This window comes from Pongo abelii, chromosome 1 (assembly GCF_028885655.2).
Source record: "Pongo abelii isolate AG06213 chromosome 1, NHGRI_mPonAbe1-v2.0_pri, whole genome shotgun sequence".
In the NCBI taxonomy this organism is placed as follows: Eukaryota; Metazoa; Chordata; class Mammalia; order Primates; family Hominidae; genus Pongo; species Pongo abelii.
Genome location: NC_071985.2, coordinates 180,755,898 through 180,779,131, shown reverse-complemented (window position 1 = coordinate 180,779,131; position 23,234 = coordinate 180,755,898). Strand labels below are relative to the sequence as shown.

Genomic DNA, 23,234 nt, shown 5'->3' with positions numbered 1-23,234 from the left:
CTACAGGCACTGGCCACCATGCCCAGCTAATTTCTGTATTTTTAGCAGAGACAGGGTTTCACCATGTTGGCCAGGCTGGTCTCGAACTCCTGACCTCATGATCCGCCCACCTCGGCCTCCCAAAATGCTGGGATTACAGGCGTGGGAGGCGTGGGACACTGCGCCTGGCCACTCTATGCTTTTATGCATAATCTTTGACGTTTAAAAATGCAGCTCAAGGTCCATCTCAAATACCACATCATTAATCCTGATTCCTCTAATCCACCCCAGATAAAATTGTGTTTACACTGCCTTTCGCTTACCACTACTATAGCATGTAACACATTCTATTTCCAATTATGGCAATTTACATAAATGCCATATTAATCCATCTAGAGTAGTGTTATCCAAGAACACTGCAATGATGAAAATGTTCTCTATCAATGCTGTCCAATGCAGCAGCCACTAGCCACATGTAGCTACTGAGTACTTGAGATATGTCTAGTATAAAACTGAAGAACTTGGTTTTCAATTTAATTTTAATTGATTTAAAGTTAAAAGCCACATAGGCTAGAAGCTACCATGTCAGACAGCTCATATCCATATTTTAAGCTCCTTAAAAGCAATATATATGGACTCTCAATTCCCCTTGGCATTTACCATGATGCCCTGCACATAATAGTCATTTAGTAAATATCTGTGCTTGGGTATCTATTCAAAAACCTCTAGCAAAACAAAACATAAACTGTTTTTAAATCAGAAAATTAGTATTTAACATCTAAGAAGGAATCTAGTCCCAATAGTTGTAGTAATGAAAGACTTACCAAAACATCTTTTACATACTAAATCAAGTATTTCCCGAAATCGGTTTGTCATTGGTGGTAGAGGTTTTAAATCAATTTTCCTAAAATCCTCTGGGCAATCATTCTTTGAATGGCCATCCTTTTTGCAGATGCTGCATACTATTGTTGGTGGCTACACAAAGATAAAAAGAAATCTAATCTAATAAACTTTTGAGGGACTTCATCACTTAGGAAGTGAATTCAAAATAAATCTTTTATGTAACTCAGTTTTGATAACCTGTGCTTTCAGGAGGTAATTAAAAAAAAAAACATGTTGTTAAAATGCAGTATTAGCTACAAAAAACTTTTTTGAGTCAACCACTTTTTCTTCCCCACTAAAATTATATCAAGGATTAAATTAACCTGAAAATGGAAGACACAGAAAATGCCAGGAGATGCAGAAAGTATGAGTTCATTCAAACAGCTCCCAAAGGAAAATATATGCATTATATTTTTAACTTACTGAGATCTAACAAAATAGGTTATAAAGAAATTTTAAGGTGCACCTTTCATTTCACTCCAAACATTTTCTATTTTCTGAATCAATCACAGAACCCTCACTTAGTTGGTTTATTAAATTAATAAATTAATTAAACTAATTTATTATTTAATTTAATATTTAATAAATTATTAAACTAATTTACTAAATTAGTTGCTCAAGAGACCAAACTGCAGACTGAACACTAAAAATAAATTAGCTTCATACGAAGAGTAACTTATTCAATAGCCACAAAATGAACTCCAAACCCTATATAACCATTTTAAATGTATTTCAAGGGACACCAAACAAGTGGTTAAAACACAAAAATTTATGCCAACTCAATGAAACAAACACATATGTTTAAAAAACACCAATACTCTTTTCTTTATTGTAATATGCCTACATCCTAAAGTGTCTTTCTCCAGTGTTAGCCTGGACGTTTATATAGCCATAAATTCTGATACAAATTATATAAGGAAATCTCTCTTTGTAAGAATGATGCACTGTGGGCTAATTAACAGTACTACAAGAATCTCTATCACCTTTTCAAAGCTTTTTTTAAAAAATGACATATTTAGGCAGGAAACTCTTTAAATACTAAAAATGAAAACTGGAGAAACAGTACTTACCCTAAGTTTCCAGGAAAAAAAGTATAAAAGACATGCAAACTGAAGTTATATAATTAAGTTTTCTAAAAACCTGCCATTTATTTGATGCTTTCAATAGTCCATGTGCCTTAAATACTGCAACCTAGATAAAATGCAACAGATGTATATTTATATAGAATGAAGAAATACTGCTTTTGGGAGGGGAAAATGGGGAAGTGTTGGTCAAAGGGTACAAAGTTTCATTTATGCAAAATAAATAAGTTCTGGAGATCTGTACAAAGTAGTTCTGGAGATCTGTACAGATTAATAATATTGTATTATATTCTTAAATTTGCTAATAAGGTACCTCTTAAGTTCTCTAACAACAAAAGGAAAAAAAGAGGAGGGTACTTTTGGAGCTGATGGATGGATAGGTTTGTGGCATTGACAGTGATAATAATATATATACTTAAGTTCAAACACATCCAGTTGCAGACGTTAAATATCTATAGCTTTTTAAATGCTAGCCATACCTTAATAAAGCAGATTTTTAAAAAACAGGCAATACTATTTAACAATTAGGTTAAACATCTTAAAGCTTGTCAATAATTACTGATAAAACAATAAGCCTGGATAAGGCTAGATGACTTTCCTTTTTTTTTTTTTTTTAATATTCTACTTGGCTTATGCATGATCTATATAATCATTTTTTCACATGGATAATAATAATGATATTTCAATTATCTGGAATGCACTTGAAGTAATGTGATTCGGTTAAAACTTTGTTTTATTCACAAAGCAGTTATCGCTTACTTCCTGTTCAATGGGTTTTTTCCTATGATTTTAAATGATTTCCTTTATGAGTTAAAGTTCAGACTATCTGGCCGGGTGCAGTAGCTCACATCTATAATCCTAGCACTTTGGGAGGCCAAGGCAGGCAGATCACTTGAGCTCATGAGTTCGAGACCAGCCTGGGCAACATGGCGAAATCCCGTCTCTACAAAAAAATACAAAAATTAGCCAGACATGGTGGTATGCGCCTGTTGTCCCAGCTACTCAGGAGGCTGAGGTGGGAGAATGGTTTGAGCCCGGGGGGCGGAGGTTGCAGTGAGCTGAGATTGCACCACTGCACTTCAGCCTGGGCAACAGAGCCAGATCTTGTCTCAAAATAATGGTAGTAATAAGTTCATACTATCTTACTTGAAAAGAAAAAGTAGAAAAGTTTGGATTCCTGTAATTCATACAGGATAAGCCGAAATCAGAGGCTCAGTAGCAGAAACAGAATCTGGATTCTTCATTTTTTTGACTACTAATCTTAGTTTCCCTCAATTACCTTTAGTATGCTTATATTTCCCCCCTCTAAAAATATCTTTTAAAGTAGAATACTATTAGAATTTACAAACCTTTTATTTTTGGGGGAAGAAAAATTTTATGTATAAAAATAAGCTTGAATGTGGCTTTTGTTGGGGAAAAAAAAGAAAAAAACTACAAAATAAGCAACATTTAAAATGCATGCTACCTTTGCTAAGATTTTCATGAAATATCAGATGAATCCTTTCGTACACGAGAAAGTAAAGGAAACCAACTGGTAATAGAATGCTGAAACCTTTTGAGGCTTTATATACATTATTTAAAGGCAACTATATGAAAAACACAAAAGGTAAAATACATATAAAAATATCATTTCAAAACAAGTCACCACTATATATAGCTATTTTTACATTTCTAATCTAAAAAATATACAGTCATACAACCACCACAAAATCTTACAGATCATTTACAAACTGTATCCTACCTTGCCAGAGGTTAAAATAAATTTATCAAACACATAATATAATTCCTGGGTGGGGAGGTTATCATCATCATTAAGGTCAGAAGCATCTTCTGTAGCTTTGCAGTTACAAGAGGTAGCAGATGTGTCGGTGCACACACTCTGATGTGAACTCTCTGTTTCTAAATTTGACCTGCAATCTGTTCCAGTAGATTTATCTGGGTCAGGCGACTTAGACAAATCAATGCAATTACATTGGCTGAGCTCTTTTTTTAAACAAGTTTCTGAAGGTGCTAAATCATCTTGTTTCTTATCTAATTTTGGCTCTAATTCACTGCTTTTGCTGGTAGAAAGAGATGAAGAGGCCTGTCCGTGGTCAGCAAAATCTAGTTCATTTACCAACAAATTGTTGTTGTCAATAATACATCTCTGTGATGTACATTCCATTTCATCACATTTAACAGGTTGCTCTCTTTCTGCATTTATTTTTTCTGTGGTTTCCCCAAGCAGAATACAACCATTGGTTGCCATATTGTTCGACTTGACTGGTTTCTTATTGCTTATTTTCCCCTTCTCTCTTTTCTTGAAGTCCACTGTAGACTTATTTCCACCCTTCGTCTGAGGACAGGCAAAATACCGATAAGCTGCCCTAAATCTCTCCACAACATATTCGTAAACCAGCTGGCTGTTTAAGCTCCGTGCAACATTCCTCTTCACTGAAAATGGATCTAGCAAAAGAGAAAATGGTAAATAGCTAAGTCTCTACTAACAAACTACATTTCCAAGCTCATACAAGTAGATCTTAACTGATAAATTGTCAGGAGAATACATTTTCCCAAGGGGTTTTTCTAAGCTAGACTCCCAATGAAAGTTCCTGAAAATGGGAGGAAATACAATTGCAATATTTTTTCTTTCTCTCATAAAATAAAAAGCTAAAAGGAAAAATAAACAAGACTAATAATAAGGTAACTAATAATGGGATGGCTGAGAAGGCCAACTAAGTAATTAGATTCAATGATCAAATTGTGGAAAAAGGTTGTTTTTTTTTTCTTTTGAGATGGAGTCTTGCTCTGTCCCCCAAGCTGGAGTACAGTGCTATGATCTCAGCTCACTGCAACCTCTGCCTCCCAGGTTCAAGCGATTCTCCTGACTCAGCCTCCCGAGTAGCTGGGACTACAGGCACATGCCACCATGCCCAGCTAATTTTTGTATTTTTAGTAGAGATGGAGTTTCACCATGTTGGCCAGGCTGGTCTTGAACTTCTGACCTCAGGTGATCCGCCTGCTTCAGCCTCCCAAAGTGCTGGGATTACAGGCACGAGGCACTGCGCCCGGGTCATGGTGTTCTTTAATATAGTTATATGCTCTTTGCAATATAAACAAGTAAAACAAACTTAAAACTCTCAAGGCTTCAACTTGAAAAAAAACTGATTTTAAGATTTAACTTTAGTGAGATTAAAAAGTAAAAGACAATAGTAGGAAGAACGAGCAAAAAAGCAAGAAACCTAAAAAAGTAAAAATTAAACCAATATTTAAACTTTGATCCAGTCAAAAATAACTACCCTGCAAAGTCTTGACACAGCTGCATCCTTATTATTAATAACATGACAGATTGCTGAAAATATCTGTAAGCCTTAAATATAGATAACCCCCAGGAAAAAAGAACAGTGCACCAAAAAGACAATACATATGCTCTCCACTACTGAAGATCTTTTGGTATTAACAGGCCAGGCTTCAAACTGTTAAAGTTGGGGCATCTGTTACTTTTTGCTGCTATCTAAATCCATAGGCTTTAAAAAGATTTTTCTACCTTCTTCCTCACTTCTCAAAGAAAATGAAAAAGGGGGGGAAAAGAAAGAAAAAAATAGAGATAAATTATGGCTGGAAGGCTTCAGAGCTCATTTATTTACTATATATAGGAGTACAAGATGTGTATAAATGTTTGCATGTATATTTCAGAATATTTCTGGGTTCAACTCACAGTAGAGAAGGCCAGCAGGAGTGAGGGAATGGAATAATATGTATGTAGGCTGAACAGACTAAAACGGACATAAATTCAATTTCTTATCTACAAAAGGTAAGTGAAATGCTGTGAAATTTAAATTTTTGATTAAGAATTGAGAAGCCACTCTATTGTTTTCTGTATCTCCAAAGATCTTAATGGTCTTGGGATCTGATGTGAAACTTTGTCAACATCAATTTTTATTTTTCTCCTTTAGCAAAGCCACATTTATTAGGTGAGGTACTTTAAAAGACAATGAAAACTTTCTCATAATCTTATGACACAAATTTATTCAAAAAGATCTTATAGTATTCACAACTTGTATTTTTCTGCATTTCTCCAAGTTTGCATAATTAAAAAATAAAGTTTTCAAAATTTAAAAAATGCTAATTACTGACCTTAACCATATATGGCAGAAATCTTTAAATAAATACTAATTCTATAAAACTATAATAGACTTGACAAAGAATCTAAATAAATAATGAAGGCCATGCACAGTGGCTCATGCCTATAATCCCAGCACTTTGGGAGACCAATGCAGGAGGATCACTTGAGGCCAAGAGTTCCAGACCAGCCTGAGCAACACAGTGAGACCCCCATCTCTACAAAAAATAAAAAAAATTAGCTGGGCATGGTAGCACAAGCCTATAGTCCTAGCTACTCAGGAGGTTGAGGATCCCTTGAACCCATGAGTTTGAGGTTGCAGTAAGCCATGATCCTATCACTGCACTCCTGCCTGGGCGACAGGGCAAGACCCTGTCTCTAAAAAAATTAAAAATAAAGAATGACAATCTAGTGACATATATATATATAGTGCTACAAAGCCAAAGGCTTATTAACACTGAATTAGATAATGAGTAGCACATAAAAAATATTCTCCAAATGAAATACAACATATCATCTCACCTTCAATGGCTATTCGCCTTTTAGGCCAGTTTTTATTTTCTCTTGTTAAAATATCTTGTATCCGCACACATATGACATATTCCTCCAAAGCAAAATCCAGTGTGTAAAATTTTAGCAGCTCTAACCATAACTGTCCCAAGGATACCCGATTTGGTGTTTCCAATGTTAAAGGAGACTGGAAAAGAAAAAATACTTTTCATTTAAGCTTAACAAAACCATAAAATCAACAAATTTTCAGTTAGAGAAGACTTTGGAGATCACGTTTTCAAAAACTGAGACATGAAAGAGTAATTTGCCAAAAAGCAGTCAGTTTGAAGCAAAGCTGGGAACAAAGTCCCAGTTTACTGACTCCTAGGAATTCCGCATTCTTTCCACTGAACCAGTGATTCTCAACCTTGGCTGCACATTAGAATCATGTGGAGAGCAGTAAAATACACTAATACCTGAATTCCACACCACCCCCACCTTCTACACCCCTCTCAAGATTCTGATAACTGACTAGGCTATCGGCCTAGGCAATGGTATTTTTAAAGCTCCCTAAAGTAATTTTCATGTGCAGCCAAAGCTGCAAACCACTGCATAACTACTACAACTCCTTTTTCCAATAATTAATTTTAAAATATAAGTAAATGCCCTGGCTTTCAAAAAAACTAATTCCTTCATTCAGCAAACATTTCTTTAGAACCTCCTATGTCCCTGACATTGTTGGGAATATCATAAAATAAAGAAAGCTCACACTTATACATAAGGTTTACCATGTACCATTCACTCTTCTAAAAGCTGCACATATATTAACAATTAATTCTAACTATTCCATGAAGTGGATACTATAGGTCAAGGATTTGACTCAAGACCACCTGGCTACTGGGTCCATGCGGTGAATCACTATACTATACTGCCACCTAAATAAGGTCGTACTTCATAGACTATTAGGAGGGGGAGAGACAACTTAACAATTATAGTAAGGGCTACATGCTAAGATGGGCCTCTAAATCAGGGGAATCATAACAGAAGAGGTAACACCTGAATTCCAAAGAATTCGCTAGATGAAACCTGGCTAAAAGTAACCACTAGGCAGCATAAACACAATGAAACAATCATTCTCACATTCCATTCTACAACTATTCATTGAGTGCCTACTTTGTGCAAGGCAGTGTTCCAGGCACTTGGGATATATCTTTGAGGGAAAAAAACCCCAAAGATCCTTGCCTTCATGGATCTTACTTTCTATGGAAAGACAACAAACATATTTAATAAGTAAATTACATAGTAACTTAAAAGATAAGTACTACAGGAAAAAAACAGTTGAGTACGCTAAAAAGGATGGGAGTGTGGAAGCAGGAGAAGGTTACAGTGTTCAATAGAGTAGTCAGGATAAGAATTATTGAGAAGGTACGGTTGAAGAAGAGGGAAAAGTGCTACAGGAATGGGAAACAGGGCAAACACACAAAGAATGAGACCAGTTTTAAAAAGAAAACCAAGATAGAGTGAGAGGAAGAGTAGAAGAGGAAAGAAAGCAAAGAGCCAGGAAGGGCTGTTTGGCTTGTTATCTAAATGAAATGAGGAACAACTGAAGCATTTGAGTGTGGTGAGAGGGAAGGGCATGATCTGACTTAAGTTTTAGAAGAACTGTTCTGATTGTTAAGAACAGACCGTAAGAGGAAAGGGTAGACACAGGGAAACCTGTTAGGAGGCTAAGTAGTATCCCAGGCCAGAGATGATGGTGGCTAGGACCAGGAAGGTAACAGTGGAGGTAGTGAGAGGTAATCAAATTCTAGATACATGTTGAAGTAGAGATGACAGGATTTCCTGACAAGACTTGATATGAGACATGAAAGAGGAGTAAAGGATGACTCCAAGGTTAACTGAAAGGAACGTCCTTTCAGTTAATTGAGCAACTGAAAGGATGCAGTGCAAACAATTAAGATGAAAAAACTAAGTGTGGAGCAAGTTTGAGGCGAGGATCAGGAATTCAGTTTAGACACATTAAGTTTAAGACATCTATTAGACGGCTGGGCATGGAGGCTCACGCCTGTAATCCCAGCACTTTGGGAGGCTGAGGCAGGTAGATCACGAGGTCAGGAGATTGAGACCATCCTGGCTAACACGGTGAAACCCCATCTCTACTAAAAATACAAAAAATTAGCCAGGTGTGGTGGCCGGGCACCTGTAGTCCCAGCTACTTGGGAGGCTGAGGCAGGAGAATGGCGTGAACCTGGGAGGCAGAGGTTTCAGTGAGCTGAGATCGCACCACTGCACTCCAGCCTGGGCAACAGAGCGAGACTCCGTCTCAGAAAAAAAAAAAAAAAAAAAGACTTCTATTAGATATCTAAGTAGAGACAATAAATGGGCAGTTGGTTATACAATTATGGTGGTCAGGAGAGAGGTCTGGCTGGAGATTTGAATTTGAAAGTGATCATCATACAGACAGTAGTTAAAATCCAAAGGATTAGACGGGATTACCAAGGGAATGTACATACACAAGAAAAAAGGGATCATGAACTATAGCACTTCAACTTTAAGAGATTACAGAGGAAAAAAGAAACCAGCAAAGGAAACTGAGAAGGAATAACCAGTCACGAGTCTGGTGTCCTGAAAGTCAAGTGAATAAAATTTTCAGAGAGGGAAGTAATTAACTGGCAAATGTTGCTAATAAATCAAAAACAACAGAAACTGAGAAATGACCACTGGATTTAGTAATGTGGAGGTTACTGACCATTGATGATACAAGTTTTGGCAAACTGATGGGGTGACATCAAAGCCTGATTAGTGTGAGTTAAGGGGAAACAGAGAAATCAAAAATAGTAAATACAGACATTTCTTTAAGAAGTTTCACTGCAAAAGGGAGCAAAGGAATAGCTGGGAGGGGAAGTGATGTCAGATTTTTCTTACAGTGGGAGAAATAACAGCATGTTTGATTTTGTAGGGAATGAAAAATTGGCAATTTATGAGGGAATAATTGCTAGAGTGATATTCTGGAAAAGACAAGAAAGGATGAGACTGAATATGCAAGTGAAGAAAATGACTTTAGATAAGAACACGGCAAGTTCCCAGTGAAGTAATAAGCAAGCATTGGCTGAGAGTATTAGTGGTTTGAGGAGAGAGTGTATAGTAGTCCAGGAAAGTGGAAGAGTTGAATACAATAGGCAAGTATATCAGGAAACTACAAATAATTCAGTATAGCTAGAGCAATGATTTCAAAAATGTTCAGATTTCTGTAATAATGCATCTGTCCATTTAGAAGACTACAAGCTTCTGGAGGACATAATCCACGTACCTTTGGTTCTCTAGCACTCAAGATAATGCCTGGCACATAGCAGGTCCTTAATAAATGAATGCTGAATGATCAAATAAGCAAAGCTACCCTCTCTTAGAGCACAGGGGCTTTATTTCTCCACCCAATTGGCAACAAAATTCCCATATGCTGAAGTCTGGTCACAGCCCAACTCTTAAAAGGAAATTTTCCTTGTCTAGATGAAAAATGACAGATTTATCTTGACATGATTCAAACAACGCAAGTTTTCCAAAACAAGGCATAAATTCATTAGAGAATCTTGGTACTGAAAAACTAAACCAGATCAACCCCTCACTTTATAGATGAGGAAAATGAGGCCAAGAGGCTTGCTCAAGGTCAGTCAATCTACAATTAAAATAGCTTCAATCGAAGGCATCACAAATTCTACAAATAGAAAAGCCAAAAAACAAAAACAAAAAGGCTTACTTTGCCATGTTTTTCCTTCATGGCATTACTTTGGTTGTCTGTTTCTGTCTTCTTGGTATCATCTTTTGGTTGGTCTGCCTTAGCTTTGTTTTCCTCAGCAATTGAGTTTTTCTCAGTTGCACTACTTGAATTATATTCCCACTTCACAAACTTCTCTTCTACTATGCCCTTCAGCTGAAAGTCATCCATTCTTTTTGGGTCAAAGCCTTCAATCTATATAAAAAGGCATTCCAAATTGGTAGTGGAAAAATTATTTAAAAAAAAAAAAGATGGACAAACAGACAAACCAGAATTCCAGCTTAAAATGTTTGAGCAGAGTTCTCTGCAAGAGCAAACTATATATATATATATGCATATATATATATCACAAATTCATGCTTACCCAACTTCCAAGTAAGCAAGGAAGAAGAGGGGGTTTTCTCTGTTGTAGAAAAAACATCACCATTAAAGCAAAACAGTAAGAAGGGATTCCACCATCAGTTTGGGAGTCAATATAGCACAACTGCAAAATGAAGGGGAAAAAAGTACTACCATTTAGCTTTCTTAATTTTCATGATAAAAGTAGCTTGTTTTTTCCTACCCTAATCATTGTAAAAAGTTCAAATGACAATGAAAAATATAAGGAATAACTTGAAATATCATCACTCTAAAATAACCATTAAAATGTTGATCATTTTTTCATTCTTTTTTAAATTCATACAAAGATACATATTTTTGTTAAAAGGAATAATATTACATGTAGTTATTTTACTGTGGATACATTTTAAAAATATTTTCTCATCTTGCCTCTACTTCTGCTTCAATTAACAACCTTCTATGTCTTCTTCTAGGCCTTTTTCTATACTCATATATAAATACACATACATACATTTCTATTTCCTATATAGGTATAGGGAGAAGTTTAAGTTTTTCAACATTATTTTACCAAAATAGTATATTATAGACATCTCTCTGTATATTACTCTTCTCCCTTAACAATATATCAAGAAAGTCCCTTTAAGTCAGTTAGCAAGATCTAACACGTTACTTTATTTTTGAGACAGGGTCTTGCTCTGTAGCCCAGGATGGAGTGCAGTGGCACGATCACGACTCACTGCAGCCTCAACCTCCCAGCCTCAAGTGATCCTTCCACATAGCTGGGACTACAGGCATGCACCACCATGCTCAGCTAATTTTTTTTATTTTGTAGACTATTTGTAGACAAATTTTACTTACGTTGCCCAGGCTGGTCTCGAACCCTTGTGCTCAAAAGATCTCCCTGCTTGGCCTCCCAAAGTGCTGGGTATTTATAGGCATGAGTCACCATGCCCAGCCAACACATTCTTTTAAATGCTTAAATTATAGTCTATGATATGGATGGTTACACAACAGTTCCCCCATTCAAGAACATTCACATTTTGTTCCCAGTTTTTGCCACTTCAAATAATGCTGTAATGTTCATCCTTATACATGTTTCCTAAGTATTGGTGCTTATTTCTATGAGCTGTATTCCCAGGAATGTTTGTTAAATTAAAAAATGAGTGATATATTTTAATTTTAAAATATATTGTTAAGAATTTTTTTTCCAAAATCACTACAAAAATTTGTATTTTCCACTAGGAACCTATGTGTGTTCACCCCTTCGAACACTAGGTATTATCCAGTGCATACACCCCTTCCAACACTAGGTATTATCACTTAAAAAATAATTTTCAATAATTTTCAATGGGATAGGTGAAATGTAATATCTGATGGTTACTTTAATTTGCATGTCCTTGACCCTAAAGAGATTATGAAATTTGTGTATGTTTACTAACCATTTGGGATTTATTCTTTTCTAAATTGCCTATTAAATATTTTGCCAGTTTTTCTATTTTCATGCAATACATCAATTTATAAGAGTTTTAATTGTAGATAATAACCCTTTACGTCTGATATATGCATTTGAAAGATGTTATTTTTCCCAATCTATTATTTTTCTTTTGATATTATTTATATTTTACCATATAAAATTTTTTAATTTTCACTATGCTTTAGTTTAAATATGCTTATTTCAGACACTCAGCCCTCCATATCAATGGGTTCTGCATCGGCACATTCAATCAACTGCACACTGAAAATATTTTTTAGGCCGGGCACACTGGCTCATGCAAGTAATCCCAGCACTTTGGGAGGCAGAGCGGGTGGATCACTTAAGGTCAGGAGTTCGAGACCAGCCTGGCCAACATAGTGAAACCCTGTCTCTACTAAAAATACAAAAATTAGCCAGGCACAGTGGCAGTCACCTTTAATCTCAGCTACTCGGGAGGCTGAGACAGGAGAATCACTTGAACCCAGGAGGTGGAGGTTGCAGTGAGCTGAGATTGCACCACTGCACTCCAGCCTGGGCAACACCCCATTAAAAAATTTATATATACATTTTCTTCATTAAGTAAAATTATTTATTTATTTATTTATTTATTTATTGCAAGGTGTGGTGATGGACACATATCACCTGCAGCTGATGTAGTCTCAGCTAGCTACTCAAGAGGCAGAGGCAGAAGTCCAGGAGTTTGAGTCCAGCCCAGACAACATAGCAAGAACTCCATCTCTAAAAATATATATAATTGAAAAATTTGTTAAACACCAGGTGCAAAGGCTCTGCCTCTTGAAAAAGCAAAACAAAACAAAACAAAAATATGCCAGCCACAGTGGCACACACCAGTAGTCCTAGCTACTCAGGAAGCTGAGGTGGGAGGATCCCTTGAGCCTAGGAGTTCAAGGTTACAGTGAGCTATGATGGCACCACTGCACTCTGGCCTGGGCAACAGAGTGAGACTCTGTCTCTGAAAAAAATTAAAATGTTAAATTTTTAAAACTAAAAACAGCAATATAATAAAAAATACAAATTAAAAAATACAGTACAACAACTATTTACAGAGCATTTATACTGTATTAGATGTTATAAGTAATCTAATGATGATTTAAAGTATGTTAGAGTCTATGTGAAGGTCAGATACAAATAACACACAATTTGTATAAGGGACTTGAGCATCCTCAAATTTTGGTATCCTTGGGGGTCTTGGAACCAATCCCCCCCCACCATTGGATACTGAGGACAACTATACACCTTCTAGGTATCCTATCATAGTAAAAGATCTCCCCATCCCATTATTTACATACACATACTCCTACATTTTTCTTCTAAAATTTTAAATTTTCATTTAAGTAAAATTTATTTTTGCATTTAGCATGCTGAGTCCAACATTATTTTCTTCCAGTAAGATACAGTTGTGAAAGCACTATTTAATAAAATCTATACACTAGATCATCTGAGCATTCTATTCTGTTTCACAGATCTATTTTTCTATTTCTATGCCAATAGCATACTCTTGATTAAAGCAGTTTTACAGCCTCCTCCTTTTTGCTCCTCATTTCCACCTTGGAAGCTTTGGCCTAACTGTGCCTTGGGGAGTTTTCCATCAGATTTTCATGTGGCTAGCTATTACTCGTCTGAGCTTAAATATCATCTCTTCAGAGTCTTTTCCTGACCATTCAGAGTAATGTCATTCATTCTATCATTTCATTTTTTGTAGCACTAAGCTCTAGCAGATATTATTATTTATGTATTTCTTTACTGTTTGACTCTTCCAGAAGTATGTGAGCACCATGAAAGCAGGACTCTGTATGTCCTGTTAGATGTTCCCAGCCTGTAGAACAGTGTCTGACACACAGAAGGCATTTAACTAATGTCTGCTGAATGCATGGATTTGTTCAGATTTTGCTTTCATCTTTCAATAATATAATTTCTTCTTATATCTTTCTTATTAAATCTCTTCCTTAGTGTTTTATAATTTATGTTGCTGTCATAAAGGTACATATTTTTCCCCATTTCCATTCTAACAGGCTATTTTTACGGCAGAGAATGGCCATTCACTTTTGTATATTTATCTTGTATTTAGTCATCTTACTAAATTCTCTTATTAATCCTAGTAGTTTTTTACTAGGGTTTTCTAGGCATACAAACATATCATTAGCACAAAGAGGTAATTTTATCATTTTCCCAATATTTACATTCAATTATTTCATTTTCTGATTGTATTTCCTAAAATCCCAAAACAATGTACAACATCAATGGTGAACTTCTCTGCAATATTCTTCATCTTAACATATATGGCTTAAATGATGTTTCTTATTGTTTTGGCTTTGTTTTTTGTGTGTTTTTAATAAATGGTTTTCATCATAAACTTCCATTTCTAGCTGACTTAAAAATTTCTGTTAGGGGGAACAGTCCTTTCAGCATCTAGGATTTTTTTTTCTGCTTCATGTGTTAATATAATAAATTATGTGAACAGACTTCCTGATATTAAACCATTCTTATACTCTTGAAGTAAATCATGCATGATCATGGCATATTAACCTTTCATACATGGATATATTTCATTTGCTTATATTTCATTTAGATTGTAGCATCTATATACGATTGGTCTATACTGGATTAGTTGGATTCATTTTTAAATCATTGTTTTCTTCTGTAGACAATGAAGATTTAGGATAATAATAATATAGAGTAATTATACTGTAGTATAATATCTTGGTACATTTAAGATTGCAACTCAAAATAAAAGACAACTAAAAACACTTGTCAAAAAAGAGTTTGAAACATTCCACTAGAATAAACTCTCACTTATCCAAAATATTAAGACAAGGGTAAACTGCCTAATGAATAAGTCAACTTAACCAAAAATTCCTTTGCAACTATAAAGAACTGTCAATATATTCTGCTAACATTACCAGACATCTCACAGATAAACAAGATTAAGGCAGTTTAAGAGAGAGCTCTTAAAACCCAGATATCTCTTTCAGATGACAAATAGTGCTAAAATGCAATTCTTATATTAACCACAACAAGTGACTCTAAGTCAGGTAACTTGACTAATAATGTACTGATGATAAGGCTAAAGAGTTCTGCCACCTAGAGTTAAGAAGCTTTATTTAGAAAACTATTTCCTATTACTAAAATGCAAAGACTATAACTACTTAAGACAGCCAGAGAATAATCAACTGCAATCTCATATCACAGTTATAAGAATAAATTATATACTAGAATTGTCCTGAACCCCCAAATCATGGAAAAATGTGTGCTTAACTAGATATGTACAACACGGCTTAAAACTTCAAGAAAAACAAAGCTATTTAAAAAAAATCTTTAGAAGAAAAATAAACTAGGAATTATTTCTAAGTTTCTTAAGAAAATGAATACCATGAAAAAACTTTCTTTGCAACTAACACAAATGACAAAAACGAGATATGTTATTCTGTTGGCAACAGAAAGGAACCACTCTACAACCAGTTTTGTAATATATGTTTCAGTGTCCATTGACTGGCATATTTAGAATCTACATGGATCAACTACTATAACACCATGAGCAACCTTTTCCAAGAGTCACTTTAGGAAACAATATTTATAGGCCACATTTTTTTCCAAAATAAAAAGAATGTATTTGAGTATCATTTATAATCTTCTAACACAGACTACTTATTTTACTGAGTAGAACAATGTCTGGGAGAAAACTGACATGACTTTATGACCACAAAAAAAATTAGGGCATAATTTAAAAGTACCAACAAAGAAGCAACTGTGTATTCCATCGTCCTTTATATTTCTGTAGTATTTTCGAGCCTGAAGTATATTCTCATGAATTATCTAATAGCATTACCAAAATATTCTCTCCAGGTGAAAAAAATTGAAGCTCAGATAGGTGAAGTACCTTGCTTGAAGACTTAGCAAAGCTGGGTGCTGTGGCTCACACCTGTAATCCCAGCACTTTGGGAGGCTAGGGTGGGAGGAGCATTTGAGCCCTGGAGTTGAAGACCAGCCTGGGCAACAAAATGAGAACCCACCTCTACAAAAAATAAAAATAAAAAATTAGCCAGGCATGTTGGTACATGCCTGTGGTCCCAGCTACTCTGGAAGCCTGCGGCAGGAGGATCGCTTGAGCCTGGGAGGTCGAGGCTACTGTGAGCCATGATCACTCACTGCAGCACTAGGTGACAGAGACCCCATCTCAAAAAACAAAAAAAAACTTAGTAAAAAAAAAAAGACCTGGAATTGGTTTACTCTATTCCATAGCACTGATTTCCTACAGTATGCTAGGCATAGAGTATAAGATAAATGAGAGGAAGTAGTCACCCTCCCTCAACCTATTTTACTACCTCCACTCACTTCCATGGGTTAAAAATCTTTCTGGCCAGGCACAGTGCCTCACACCCGTAATTCCAGCACCTGGGAGGGCAAGGTGGGAGGACTGCTTGAGCCCAGAAGTTCAAGGCCAGCATGGGCAACATCATGAGACCCCATCTCTACTTAAAAAAACAAACAAACAAAAAAACCACAACTCCTTTCTGAAGAAACTAGGTCATTTATTCAACAAATATTTACTGAGTGCCTACTATGTGCTGACACAGTAAAATAAGCAGAAGTGGGGATCAGCCATGAATACATAAAACATTAAAATCCCTGCCCTCAAAGAGTTCACAATTTCACAGAACAGACTGCAACAAATTTATGTATGGCAGGTGGTAATCAATGTGAGCATAAACCTGAAAAAAGTAAGAGTGAAGCATTCTAAATACCTAAGGTAAGAACATTCTAGATGAAGGAAACAGCAAATACAAAGGCCTTGAGTATAAAGAAGCCCCAACCTTAGGCTTTCTGACTGTTCCATACTCAGCCAGCTGGTGCTGTCCCAAGCATGGGGGCAATTCTCTAAACAGAGCCCAGACAAAAAATTCCAGAGACTTCTCTATTTTTGCTATGAAGTTACCACTCTAACACCATCCCCTTAATCAGTTTTCTTTGTATACGACTGAGAATTTACTTATCACCAGTCTAACAAGTGATGAATACTCTACTGATAGGGCAGGAATACACAAACAAAAAGCTAAAATCTCTCTCTCTAGTCATTTGGACTGATATTGATGATTAACTACTCCTCCCTATCCCCACACCAAAGAAATAAACACAGGGCAACCACAGCCTTTAGACATACAAATTAATACTAATTTAGGAAACTTAAATAACTAATGCTCAGCAGTTGCCCAATCAGAAATTGGTACATGTTATCAATGATTTAGAGGAAAGACAATAGCATTCTTAGAGACTGGGGAAAAAAATATGCCAACAAAAGAATCTTAACGTATATACATCTTAAAACCTTACAAGTTTAACTTACAATAAGAGTGAAAACTTGAGCCTCACATGCTGATACGAAAGAGAACATTTCTATAGTACATAAAAGGAGAATAAAGCATGACAATTAAAAATTCTAAAATATATCAATAAGTGTCTATAAAAATTTATTTTTATGTCCATAAATTACAACCTGCCACACCACTTTCTGTCTAGCACAGAAAACTACTTTGTCCCACATGTTATGATTGATGTTACATGTCAGTACAAGAAAAGGCCTAATTTTGAAGATTAAATACATTTCCTTCTAAAAATATAAATAAGTGGTTTTCCTTTCTTTCACTTACCTTAGCCCAGTAGCGAAAGGCTAACACCAAGGGAATAAAGACAGGTTCTATTTTGCCAAGGGCAGTAAGTAAATCAGTAGTGAGACATGCCATATCATTTCCTGCACTCACTCTACAAAGTAAACCACTGTGAATGAGAAAGAAACAAATTTCATTGTATTAATACCCTTAAAAGCAGAATACTTCAAATCCTGTGGCTATTCTTTCTAGTTATCATATTGTAATATAGTACCTTAAAAGCCCTAATAAAAACAAATGTTTTAATAAATTTAGAGCTAACTGAAAACTACGTGTCATTCCATAACTAGAGTTCCATACGAATTAAAGAAAGATGTTTTTAACATTCATTTGTACTTCAGAAATAAATTTCAACCAAACTTAGTATTTAAGTTAATGAGAAATTAATTTCAAAAGCAGCATTATGAATTATCAAAACTGATATACATGAAAGGGCACTGATCTCTTCAATGTCAAATAGTGCAAGGTAATTTCCTAGTTCAATCCTCTTGCTTTGTACATGATAACAGCAAAAAATGAATACTTAACTGACTGGCTATACTTCTTGACTCTGATTTTTCCTATCCAAGCTTTCACAATTGTACTAATATGTTATTTTCAGAGTAAAGATTAGACAGGATTTGCAGATTAACCCACAAATTATACTTCTGTGTAAGTGAAAATAGCAGTTACCTTAAATGGGATGACAGAAGTGTAGTGAAGATATTTTGAAAGCAGGGAGAAGAATAAATCTGAGGTGTCACACACAGGCAATTTAATGTGGCAGAAAAACACTAAAAGTCACTTTGCCTCCATTTTCCAATTATAGTTTCCCCCTAAATGATGTGAATCTAGACAAACTGATAAACCACCCCAGGTCTCATTTTTCTAGTTTACAAAATAAGAAATCTGAACTAGATCGCTATAGACTCATCTAGCTTTGAATAAGAAAATACCTTGATCTTAAAATACAAGTTAATAATCAATAAAAGAATATCATTTCTGTATTGTTTCCATGCCTCCCACACTACTTTCAAATAGGATGTAGTTTTTGCTTTCAAAGGCACTTTGCGCTCTAGACTTACAGACATCTAACTAGAAAGGCAAGATCAGTTTTCAATTTAGGACTAATCTTGAGTTTATTCAATTTAAATCAACTCATTCAATGTAAGTGAACTAAAAACTAAATTCTAAATTCTAACAGATTGTGAGATCCTTGAGAAGACAGGCTTTTTTTTTTTTTTTTTTTTTTGAGACAGGGTCTCACTCTATCACCCAGGCTGGAGTGCAGTGGCACAATCACGGCTCACTGCAACCTCAACCTCCCAGGCTCAGGCCATCCTCCCACCTCAGCCTCCCGAGTAGATGGGACCACAGAGGCACACACATCCACCATGCCCGGCTGATTTTTTGATTTTTTTTGTGGAGACAAGGTCTCACTACGTTGCCCAGGCTAGTCTTGAATTCCTGGGCTCAACTGACTGAAGAGAGGCTATTTCTTCTTTATGTCTGTATCCCTAGAGCAAAGTAGTACCTGCATATAAGTAAATGCAATACTCTTGGGTGAGTGAATGACTTGAAAAAAAAAATTAAAGTTTTGTCTAGAGTATTTTATTTTCAGCTGTCTGGTGTTCTATATATTTCTTGTTCACATGCATTTGGTAAGCTTGCTATTTTTAATGAATAGAAACTAGCTTAGTCATATTCATCTAAGGAGAAATCTAAAACAAAAACTTTCTCTCTTAAAGATCATTCACTACAAATTTGGTTGTTGGGGTTTGTTTTTTTAAATATTTTATCTTCATTGTTACCAACCTTTTTCGATCTCTGCACACCACAACAGGAACTTTAGCGTGAAAATCAGATTCCACATCTACATATAATACTAATAAGGAAAAAAAAAAGTAAGCAAATGTCAACATCTCTAAAATATGTACTCTACGGTAAACATTAAGTAACAACTTCCTTCTGAAAATCATTCTCATTGCTTCTGTGGATAATCCACTCTTCTCATTATGAGCACCAACCCAACGAAATCTCTTACCTCTCCTGGTGTCATTCGCTGTATATCACAAACCACAGGTACAGCCCCAAATACTGTCCGAAAATTATAATCACCTTAAGAAAGGTCTTAACATCCCTAAAAGTTTTAATATTTCCAAGTAAGTAGATAATCTAGTCAAAGTTGTTAACCCTTCATAGATAATAGCAAAGAGAGGACGCCCCTTACTCCTGAGAGCTAGTTCCACAGGAGCCATGAACGGAGGACCTATCATGCTTTGACAGTTTAGTTCTTTTAAATTACCAATGTAATTGCAACCTAACTCTTCAGGCCACATTTCCCGTTAGTATATGAAGAGTTTGCCTAATCAAAGCTGCTAAGGAAGGACTAACTGGATGAAGCACATTTCTACCCTGAAATCTTTCTCTGTATCTCCAAGGGGAATCCCCATGCCATAAATGTCTAATCTAAATAAAAACAGATAGATTGGCCAGGCGTGGTGGCTCACACCTGTAATCCCAGCACTTTGAGAGGCTGAGGTGGGTGGATCACGAGGTCAGGAGTTCAAGATCAGCCTGGCCAAGATGGTGAAACCTCGTCTCTACTAAAAATACAAAAATTATCCGGGCGTGGTGGCACGCGCCTGTAATCCCAGCTACTCGGGAGGCTGAGGCAGAGAACTGCTTGAACCCAGGAGGCAGAGGTTGCAGTGAGCTGAGATCGCGCCACTACATTCCACTTCAGCCTGAGCGAGACTCCATCTCAAAATAAACAAAACAAAAATAACAACAACAACAAAAAACCAGATAGATTAACATCACTTGTAATTCAAAGAAAATTTCTCAATAGTACTTGTTGTAATGATTAATTTACTCAAAAAACACATGCTGAAGACCTCTATGTCAGAAATTTCATTAAGCAGGGTCAATATGACAATGAGTAAGACACAAAAAAGGTCAATAAGGGGTTTGGAACACAAATATATAAACAAATAAATCCTGTAGGTGACCTGTAGAAGATACAGTAAGAACATAAAGGAAGAAATAATCAATTTTACAATCAGACTGAGTTTTATAAGCCTACATTGTATGACTTAAGATAATCTACTTATATATCTTGGATGGAAAAGGCATATATTAAATATTTGTGCTAGGATGATACTACCTAGGAAGTCTGAAGAGGTAAATGCTATGTCTACCTCTTATCTGTAGTAAACTTTAAAGTTTTTCAGCAATTAGAAACAAGTATTTAAGAAAGAAAACTGTATTAAAATACCTTTATATGATACACTGTACCAAACTCATTCCTAGAAAACTATTTTCCCAAGACAATGGCCAACAGGAAACTGATAAGAGCTGATTGTGTGGACAGAAAGAAAAAAGAAATTAAGAATTCATATTAAAGCCAATGAGAGAGTATGGCTTTAAAAAAAAAGCTCTCTCTTCTAACCCAAATTGCAAATACTTTTGCCACATACTTTTGATTCATATAATTTAGGGTAATAATAACAATCACAACAGCAAAAATGTAATAAGAAGTTATTGTATATCCCACACTTTTCTAAACTATAGTTTAGCCTATCTCGTTCTTACAACAACTTTCTCATCAAAAAGATACAATATAATATTGCCATTGTACAGATGGGAAAGCTAAGGTATTAACACAAATAATTTGTCAAAGGACACACAACCAGTAAGTGGCAGAACTAAAATCTGAGCCCAGAAAGTCTAGCTCCAGATCCCAAGCTTAATCTTAAGCATTCACTTTGTAACAAGAAAAACAGTAAGTAAAAACCAAGCAAATCTTGTAGATTGTAACACATGACCTGGAGCCTGGTTTGAGAATCTTGTAATTTTTAAAATTTTCTTACCTATATGAATGATGTGTTTACAAAGGCAATCCAGACAGACAAAGCACACATGAAAAACTCAACTAGGTATGATTCAACTGATGTAATATAAATGATTAAATTAATATAGATGCTTTAGGTGGGAAAAAACATATTTACTCAATGCATGCATACATTTTTATTCCAAGTCTCTCCTTAATCTTCTTTCAGTAATGACCTCATAATGATTATAGGTTTTGTCTTCTTTTACATAAGAAATGCCCATAATATTCAAAGCAAATATTTTTTAATTACCCAAAAGGCAGTAGTTTTTTGCATATGAAGGTTTTTTGTTTTTGTCTTTTCCAGACGGAGTTTCACTTTTGCCGCCGAGGCTGGAGTGTAGTAGCGCAATCTCAGCTCACTGCAACCTCCGCATCCCGGGTTCAAGCAATTCTTCTGCCTCAGTCTCCCGAGTAGCTGGGACTACAGGTACGTGCCACCACGCCTGGCTAATTTTGTGTTTTTAGTAGAGACGGGGTTTCACCATGTTAGTCAGGCTGGTCACAAACGCCTGACCTCAGGTGATCCACCCATCTCAGCCTCCCAGAGTGCTGGGATTACAGGTGTGAGCCACGGTGCCCAGCCTACATATCAATTTTAATATGGCATTTTTTTTTTTTTTACCTAAGTTACAGTTAAATTATATTTTCTAGTATACCTATAAACAAGTGTGTGTATGTATCTCCATTTGTAATGCAATGACTCAACTATGCCAGCAGTTTAGTTTTAACTTGGTTAGCCATATATAAACAACACATGTACCTTTAGAAAGACAAACTAAAAAAAAAAAAAAAAAGAAAAAGAAAAGAAACTCACCATTTTTCTTTAAAATCCCAAGTACTTTTATCAGAAGATCTGGATGGTTCATCTAAAAAAGTTTCAAAATAAATCGATATACTAATTTCAAAGTTCAGACAGCAGAACATTAAGGAGAACTCAATTTCATTAAAGAATAACATTTAAATATAATCATGCTCTGTGTTTTAAATAGTGAAAACAGAATCTTTTTTTTGTTGTTGTTTTTTTTGAGATGAGGTTTCCCTGTATTGCCCAGGCTGCAGCATGACCATAGCTCACTACAGCCTGAACTTCTGGGCACAAAGACTCCTCCTGCCTCAGCATCCCGAGTAGCTAGGGGTATAAGTGTGTGCCACCACATCCAGCTAATACTTTTTTTTTTTTTTAAGAGACAAGGTCTTGCTATATTGCCCAGGCTGGTCTTGAACTCCTGGCAAGAGGGATTCCTCCTACTTTTGCCTCCCAAAGCACGGGAATTATAGGCACGAGCCACCTTGCCTGGCCATGTTTTACTTTCATGTCAACAAATCTTGTTCAAAGAAGCAGAATCTAATAAATGATATAGCACTATTATTCCAGAAACACTCTTAGAATTAATGGTTTCTTAAAGCAAGAAAAGGTTCTGGAATTTCCCATCAAAACAAAAAAGAAATGAGTTGACCAGATGACTGTGAAAAAGAAATTGTTGAGATAAAAAATTTAAGGGATATAGACAACTGGAAGCTTAGTCAAAAGGCTTAGAATAAAATACTATTTTATGT

General features: G+C 35.6%; 1 protein-coding gene across 23 annotated transcripts in view; it reads right to left on the bottom strand.

Annotated features, from left to right (window-relative positions):
* The window catches only part of TUT4 (terminal uridylyl transferase 4), a 129,551-nt gene that overhangs the window by 47,779 nt on the left and 58,538 nt on the right, over nt 1-23,234 (bottom strand). For 14 of the 23 annotated variants that reach the window (XM_009250301.4, XM_009250279.4, XM_002810819.6 and 11 more), the window contains exons 7-14: nt 22,492-22,543; nt 19,598-19,667; nt 17,786-17,912; nt 10,671-10,790; nt 10,289-10,501; nt 6,568-6,742; nt 3,685-4,388; nt 804-954 (exon numbers count right to left, since the gene is read on the bottom strand). In XM_009250301.4, the coding sequence (XP_009248576.1) occupies nt 804-954; nt 3,685-4,388; nt 6,568-6,742; nt 10,289-10,501; nt 10,671-10,790; nt 17,786-17,912; nt 19,598-19,667; nt 22,492-22,543 (1,612 nt within the window). The remainder of the gene's footprint in view (nt 1-803; nt 955-3,684; nt 4,389-6,567; nt 6,743-10,288; nt 10,502-10,670; nt 10,791-17,785; nt 17,913-19,597; nt 19,668-22,491; nt 22,544-23,234) is intronic. The other 9 variants (XM_063718859.1, XM_009250308.4, XM_063718860.1 and 6 more) reach the window with 3 other exon arrangements.